At 34.2% G+C, this 9,021-nt stretch overlaps 1 protein-coding gene across 1 annotated transcript in view; it reads right to left on the reverse strand.

Moving 5' to 3' along the window:
* Positions 1-7,503, reverse strand: part of SCAF8 (SR-related CTD-associated factor 8) — a 34,282-nt gene extending 26,779 nt beyond the window's left edge. The window contains 3 exon segments of the mRNA XM_010075127.1: positions 2,397-2,558; positions 6,214-6,258; positions 7,423-7,503. Coding sequence (XP_010073429.1) covers positions 2,397-2,558; positions 6,214-6,258; positions 7,423-7,461 — 246 coding nt within the window. The 5' untranslated portion in view covers positions 7,462-7,503.
* Between the last annotated feature and the right edge of the window lie 1,518 nt (positions 7,504-9,021).

Here is a 9,021-nt window from a genome sequence, read left to right on the forward strand (position 1 = left end):
AAAACAAAATTAAACAAATGTGTCTGGGCTTTCTTGTACCTTTACTCTCAGAAGAACGCATGGAAGGAAAATTATCTTAAGAAGGCATCTTAAAGCATTACTAGTAATTAAAACAAGAAATTATTAGTCTCCTAAACTTCTATAGTCAACATATATGAACGCAGTTCTGATCTACCTATGAACCAAAATTATTTATGTCCACTGAAAAATGGGCATATACTAATAAGACTGCTAAATACTTTTATTAGGAAACTAGCTCAATACTTTGCAAGCTCTCTTGATGAAGTGAGGAATTTAGAAGTTCGAAATGGAACACAATTCCCTCTCTATTGAAATTACATAGTAATATTAAAAAACGTGAATCATAGGGGAGGAAAAAAAACAAAATTAAGACTTCATACAATTCCATTAGATGGAACTCATTGTTCAGCTTGCATTTCTATTAAATTTCTATTTCACTGTTTTGATCTGCTCCCAAATGTTTTCTAAGCTTCACTTCTACAAAAAGGCAAGGTTTTGCTCTATTTTGAAAAATGGAATAGCAATGTGTGGTAGAAAAACACCTTGCCTATTTGGAAAAAACACAGAAAAGTTACTTGTATTATGAAGAGCAGAAAGTTCTTAATAGGATCTTGTGTTTGCTGTCATGAAGATGGTGTAATTATTTAAATTCTATAAACCATGAACATAGAATACTGAACCACAGTGTTTAAACCAAAAACAAAAGTCTGTTTGCCCAGAATTACAAGAGGAGACTTAACTTAAATAGAAGTGCTGAATTTTCACTGCATGAAAGATGTAATTTAGAGTTCCTTTAAATAAATCTCTGAAGGCTTCCATTCAGCATTACAGTATGTGAGCCATTCTTCTTTGAAAGTCTGTTTTATAAGGCAGTTCTTGACAAGTCCATCAGAGGCTAACTTCCCTCTTCTATCCAGAAAAGGAATATAAAACTATTTCTGCACCTCAGTATCCATCCCCCTCTTGTATTTTCCATGGCTGAGCCAGACGAAGGAATCAGTGGGGTTTTTTGTTACTTTAAATGAAATGCTACTGTACTTCTGCTTGATTTAACACCAAAATCCATATTTGCTCATATAAAGATAACTGTTGTGTTTCTCCATTATGTCTTTCAATCAGATTAAACATCAAAATGCTAGAAAACAGGTACATATTTTGGTATCTCTGACAGCACAATTTTTTGCTGGGTCAAATATATGGTAACTACTTTCACAGCAGAAAAACTTTCCTACAATACTGAATCCATATGCAACACAGACTTCTGATTGCACAATACATCTTCCCTAACCGAGGTGAAAAATATCCTATAGATGAACCTGATAGGAGCTTTACAGACCATAAACAGACTACACTTTACTATCCCTCTTCTTATCAAACACCTTTAAGGCGATACATTAGTTGCCATGCATTGAAATATCACAGGGTAAGCGTCACTATTTCTTACCCTACAATACATTTACTATATATTTTCTTTAAAGCCAGACACAAACTGAGTACTTGTCCAAATCACCTTCCACGGATGTCCTGGGTTTTCAGATCTTTGGTTGTAAAACACAGTTGTAGGAATGTATGAGACTACTGAAAGAATAACCTGTCTCTCTCTTCCTTCAGTGTCCTGCCTCACTTACTACCTCACTTAACTCTATTACACAAATTTATGTGGAGATAAAGCCCTTAGCATTTCCCATCTTTTTGTAATTTTTCAATTCAGTAAGAAGAAACTCTAGATATTATAAGATCAGTGACAAATATGAAGGAAGTTAAACTGCCTGCACTCTGCTATTTCCAGCCAACCTATTGTAAAGATAATTTGATAGCAATCTTGAGTACTGTGGTCCAAGGGAACAGCTGAACTATTGAGTCAAACTACTCAAGGCAGGCCTTACTCAGCTGTTGGTTGATTCAGTATCAAAGGAAATATAATTTTTAGGATATATGCCATTTTTCTACTCCTCCTTCAGTCCAAAACAAACTAGCTTGTACTGAAGATACTGCTACCAAAAAAGATATTTATTCCTTGACACTATATAAAACCTGCTTGCTCATTTTCTCACTGAACAGGGTAAGACGACAATAAAAGACTGACTACAACTCCCTGTCCTAGCACATGCCTGCTTAATTTTTCCACATCAAAATATATTAACTCGAATCCATCCAGTCTTCCTGAAAATCCTTCCAAAAGTCTAATTAATCTAATTGGATGTGTCCTCCCCCCATCCCTACACTGAGACAAGCAAACTTGAAGAAATACATATAAATGTGTAAGTCTATAATTAGGTCCACTCTAGCAAACAGAAAGTGAGATCAAAATCTTTATTTGCTATAGATAACACAATAAAAATTGTTTTAATTAGAAAAATCCATAAGTGGTTTACCTTGTCATCCCCAGGACAACGGTACAAGTTCTGGAAAGTGCTAATGATGTTATTGCTGAATCTTGGAGCAAATACATCCTTTTCTTGTCCAAACTGATGCCGAGACTGTCTCACAATGGAGTCAATGACATACAGACCAGGTACCTTGTATTCTGGCTTGCACTACAAAATAAAGATATTTTTTACATATGCATATTTTAAATTAACAAAATCCATTAATGTCAGAGCAAATACAAACAGTTCTGTCTAATTTTTAAATGGGTCAAAGTATTACTAAAATGTTTTTTAGTTAATAAATTGTCCTGAAAAATAAAACTCTCAGAAATAGCTAACCTTTAATGTTCAGATTATCATATCTATATGTATTCTGCAAATATCTAAGTGGTTTCAAATAAATTTCCCACCACTAAAAAAAATTAACTTTTTAGAATCTAGCTATTAAAAATTAGCACATGAACTAAATATCCTTTTAAAATGCACACACCTGTTTTAAAAGAACCACATAGACCATGACCAAACTCTTAACAGTACACTGGGACTAGCTGTAAATATAATTCAAAATATCTTTGCCCTTCTTTATGATCAAAGCCAACATTAAAGTTAACATTTGTTTATTTTACATCATCGTAATTGATGTGTGGTATATTCTCCCCCTGCCAGAACAAAAATATATTTATACAGACATCTGTTTGGTTGAGAATATACTGGTGATACTTATTCAAAGCTGTGGAAAACTTGCATAATTTCCAAACAGCATGGTATTTATAAAGCTAACTACAACGCTAATGACTTAGGTAATTTTACTTAGTCAATCATTGAAGCGAAAATTTTTGTCTTTTAATTGCAAAGTAATTGCACCAGACTACTGTAACCAGCTTTAACACAGAATGAAAAGTGGTATAAAAATGTAAAGAAGTCATCACAGGAATATACTATGACATGGATTCATTTCATGAATAACGGTTGTCATACTTATCACACAAGGTAGTGTGTGGGAAAGTACACCTATTCCCTCTCCAGTCCAGGTAGTCTATAAACATATTATGCAATATAATGCTAAATTCATAATCTCTAATACAGTGCCAAACAAACCCTTTGGGATATTATTTTTATTATAGCCTAGATACAAGCTTTCCGTTTCAGAAGTGCTGATTTGCTAAAATTTGCAATCTTGTTAAAGGATTTATTTAGGCTCTAAACATGGTTCAGTGTATTTAAGTATGAAATTCTTTATTTTTTAGAATGTGTGTGGCATCCTTTTAAGAATAAATGTACATTACAAAACTTATGAAATTAAAATCTAATTGGATATAATACACTGTCTTTAGGTAATCACTTCAATGTATTGTAGCTACTGAAATTTTAGCTAAATTATTACCAAAAAATAAGAGTATTCTGCATATAGAACAGGCTGGTACACAACTTTTCACAACATTCAAATTAACAAACCCCACATAGGTTTAATAAGAAAACTGAGCAAATATTCTAGATGGAGTACTTAAAAACATACCAGCTACAGAAAGCAAAAGATTACAATTAATATAATAATACAGATTACAAGAAATTATAAGAAAATAAAATACAAGTAAAAAATTAAATAAAGAATTACAATAGAGGCAGTGAGCTGTGGATCTCTAATCTCAGATGAGATAGCTTTTAAACAACAAATATTCACTTATTTTCTGAGTAAGTCTAAGCAATAAGATAATTACTCAAAGAAATCATTCAAGTCTTGCTGTCACAGTGGAATATTGTTACATATATGGAATGTGATCATTTTAGACCTGAAGTGATGTTTTGCTAGAGAATAAAACAGTCAACCAAAATCACAACAGACCAGCCAGTTAAGAGTCACAAAACAAAGAGTGCCACAGCCAGTTATTTCACCTGAAGTTTCAGTAACCTCATGAGATGAATTCTGAAGAAAGAAAACATTGGAGTAGGAAAGAATTGACACTAAACTAGCTGAGATGGCACTGGCATTACTCTGGACAAGTCTATGGCAGATTTTAATGGAAGATTCAGTAGTCTTGAGCTTTAACTTGAAGTGATTGCTTCCAGAACAACAATCCAATTATCTTCCAAACATAAAACTTAAGTCCATATACACCAAATGCCTACCTTTCATCTGCTTTTCCCAGATTCTACTAAAATAAGAACTTAATAATTTGTGTGTTTCACTGTATCGTTCATGAAATACTGAAAAAAACCACATCAAGCCCACCACAAGGAAACAACTAATCCAGAGTGATCATTAACAACGTTATCAATATACATCTGCCTTTTCTAACCAGCAACGAACAGTGCAGAACTCCCTCATCAAGCAGGACTGGATGCTGAACACGAACGTGTGAAGATAACCCATACTCTTAGTAGCCTGTGGAAGGGTCATGAACAACCAGTCCAATTCCTGATCAACTGAAACTCTTTCATTCAGAGGACAAATCTTCTCTCGATTCTCCAAATTCAGAATTGCCAATCCCAGCCACTGCAACTAAAAAGCAGTATTTGGAACTCAGCTAATTCCAGATTAATTTCAGGACATGAAAGTGAAAGCGCTACTGAAAGAGGTAAACCTGCTCTCGTACTTTTATGTCCACCTGTAGTATTAAACAGGGATCAGAGGATACTGACCCCTTCTCTTAGAGGCTGAAAAAAGTCAGAAGCAATGCCCCAAAAGACAACTACTTGACAAAACACTAGCAGTGATGGTAAAGTACACCACTAGTCCTCACAACTGCCAAGAAACACACATATGTCACCTCTTCCACATAGGACTGATGTTCTAGTACCTAAGTAATTCATTCATGAACTGTTCTGAGACAGTTAAAAACACCAGGCTCAAATGGAACCCCGTTTACACTGTCTAACCACTGCCAAAAGGCACTGCAGCATACACTGGGCACCAAGGAATAAAAGATAAAGAGGAAGACAGGTTACTGACAAAGAACAATCTAGTCTGCTTTGTAAAATGGACAACAGATGAAAAACTGCATCCAGCACTGCAACATCAGAGTAACTTCTCTAGCTTGTTCGTCAAAATAAAAAGGCAATTTGATCATAATTTACTCCTATTTACAAAAGAAGAGATCAGTACCAAAATGTCAACTGAACAATCAGGTACAACACAGACAAGGAGGAAAGACTCACAAACTGGAATCCATGCATTTCCAACTGGAGGTAAAATGCAGTTTTACCCAAGAATAATTAACTGTTGCAAGAAAACAAAACACAATCAAATTCTTTGTTATTCATATATTTAAATTAATACTGCATCTTCCCAAAAAGCAATTCCAGTCTAGCTATTTAAATCTTTTTGGTTTAGATTACTAGCAGGAACCACTGACTGAAATGCTACATCTCATGCTACACAAAAGATGAAGCTGAACGGTCATCCTCCCTTCAGCTTTAAAAGCTATGCTAAAACCTGGCAGAAAAGCAAAAGCAACTGTTACTCACTCAACCACTGTCAGCTCTTTTCCTGTTAGCTGTTCACAAGGGCTACACTGCCAGCTTCTTTTAAAATTAAATGAATACATATAGAGAAGTAGTCCTAAGACAGTATCCACAGTCATTCAGATCAAAGTATATTGTAACTTCAAAATGAGGACAAAGTATTTGTCTTTCTGAATCATGGGTTAACATCAGTTACTGATTACCAGCAGAAACTGAATGTGACTAAAACCTGACACAAACTAACATGTGATAAAAATATTAATCCATGTGTGTACCTAAAGCCTGATGGTCTTCAATACTCTGTAATGCAAAATGAGGACATTTTCTCTGTGCTAACACAAAATACCTGTGACTGACTTACCTTTTGAATGAATTTCTCAACACTCTGTACAACATGCTTGTAGAACTGGAAAATAAAACAGCATTTCAATAGACGAGAAAATTTTAAAATGTGACAATGCCTGTTGTTGGTTGGTTTTTTTTTAATCTCACATATCATCACAATGGTTCTACATCATCTCAGTAACTGGTCTACACAATTAAGCACTGTTACTGAAACGACAGAAGTGGAAGCAGGATTTCTAAGTTAAATACATGATACAATATTTTGGTATAATTTAATGGTTTAATTTCTAGAACCATTTATTATTATTTACTATGTGTTTAAGTTCAACACATTTAGCATTTTCATTGTATTGTAACACACAGACTCTAATTTGCATAGACTTCTCTTATTTAAGAAAGCCAGTGAATTTCATTCTTCTGTCACCAAACTGCTCTTTCTCCGAACTACACAAAACATCAATATGGATTTCATTATCTGAAAAAGTATCTGCATTCTCAGCAGAGGAATATAGATAGGAAGAGCATAAACACATGGCTTTTTTGCTTTTATCCCATCCTCTTTTTCACCTCTCCAGCTTTCACTAATCTTCCATTTGTTTTAATGCTTAAAATCATACTTATTTCCTTCATCGTTTTTCAATAGTGTTTTCTGCTGCTCCATTGCTGTTTGGCAATTAGTTTTATTTTGTGGCAAGAAAAGTCTTTAATTAGTGTGCTAATGTTAAAGCTTAAGAACAGTTTGTATCCAAGCAACATAAAAAAAAAAATCTATTAACACCCATGAAAACGTATGCTAGGAATTTATAAAAATGAAATAAAACAACTGTACTGATCCAAAGGCACAAGTATCTTGTATTTGGGGGTGGGGGTGGTGGGAGCAGCATGGGAATTGCAGTTTTAAGTTTATTCATTTGTTCTCAGTCAATGCCAGCGTTTCCTTTTTAAATTGAGGAAAAAGACCCTGTATTTCAGATCTGATTGAAGAGACAAGTTGGTATAATTTTTTTCTTACATATGACAACAGGCAAATGCAAGTCACACAACAAATTAATCCTTCTGTTGCACTCCTGAAAATCCCATCGCTACCACATTTGATCATAACTTGGAAATTGTGCACAGAACAAGGGAGGCAGAAAGTTCTGCAGCAAGTTCTTTAAGCTATTCAGTTATTTTGACAGAGATGAGAAGCAGAAAGGAAATTAAAAGAAGTTAGCCAGTTTCTTACCTTTATAGCCTTGATTGCTGCCTTGGTGATCTGTGTCATTTTTGCTTTAGAAATGGGTGGCTTATAATCATTTAGCGAGTACAACTGCAAAAAAAAAAGTTATCATAAATACATTCTGCAGTTGTAAGCAGCATAAAAACACATTATTTTGCCACTTCTAATTTTCATCGGATTTTAAATATATGTTGCACCAGAAAAGGCATCCCCATTTAAGAAAAAAATAAAAAGGCACAATAAAATATAACTTAAGATCCAAAATGCTTAAAAGACAATAGGTTTTTCTTTGAAGTGGTCACTATATACCTAGTTTTACTAGCACCATAATACAGCAGGTAAAGTTAAAAAGGAAATACATATAATATGTAAATACAGTAGCTCTCATTAAGTTTTTCTTTCTAGAGCAAAAAATTTAATATACTTGACTACCTTTAGGTAAGCATAACAGATGCTTCACCAAATATTTACTATAGTCACCATGACACGCCTGCTTAATCAAGTGTTTTTAGTTTCCACTATACAACAAAATCCAACCCAGTGAGAATGAGCATGTAGCAACTTTGCCACTTAAACCAACAGATTTGGAAAAATACAGGCTTCCTTCATCTGCTGTGTTAATTGAGAGAAACAATATATCACAAGTATTACAAACACTTAAGCAAAAATCCAGCTGGGTTCTCAATTATAGCACAGCTTTGTAACTTCATTAATATCTAACCACCAAAACAGCCGCAGTACACAAGTAGCAGAGTTGTGCAACAATTTTCTCCCAGGATGCAGTAATAATTGTGCTCTTTTTGTCTGCACATACATCTCCTAGCAGAAGCAATCCAGCGTGACAGATATTCATCAGAAATTTGCTACACAGTGAGAACTGTACATGAACTAATTTCATAGCTATAACTGACAGGTGGTAATTGAAAACAACTCCTTTTTTCACACTGAGTCAGGACTCCATTGTCTGAGGGTATTCTGTGAAAACCTCTGATTATCCATAACATATGGCTTTGAACAAAATGCTGCTCCTTCCTCCTTCAGCCCTAGGTGTTAACAGACAACGAACTGTCCAGTATTTGCTGCTTTCATACATAAAAAGATAAATGCAAAATGCCAAACCAGTTTTAAGGATATTCTTGATTTAACTTACATTGTATTTTTGTTTACAACACACATTTAAAAGCATATTAGCATAAAACTAGAGCCCTGATAATGGGAATGACCATCCATAGACAATGTTTTATTTCCTTCCTAAAGACTGGAAGAATTAAGAGTTTTTCCATAAAATGGTCATTGGAATAGAAACAAAGGCAAAAGACCCCTCTCCTCTCCTACTACACATCCTGAGTAACGCAATATATTGAACTAGATTAGTATCCAGAAAGATATTAACAATATCTTTAGCATATTATAACCACTGAATGAAGATTCATTCAACTTTTAGCAAACAGTTCAGAAAACATAATTCAGAATTGTTTACACTTAAAGTAAAATGCAACAGTAAACAGGATCACACAATGGAAAGGATTAGACAATCTTAAATACAGGTTATGTTCCCCAAGTTGCTTATAATAATTTATTGCTCTGAAGCTAACAAGTAGATAC

This window comes from Pterocles gutturalis, unplaced genomic scaffold, assembly GCF_000699245.1.
Source record: "Pterocles gutturalis isolate BGI_N339 unplaced genomic scaffold, ASM69924v1 scaffold8472, whole genome shotgun sequence".
In the NCBI taxonomy this organism is placed as follows: Eukaryota; Metazoa; Chordata; class Aves; order Pterocliformes; family Pteroclidae; genus Pterocles; species Pterocles gutturalis.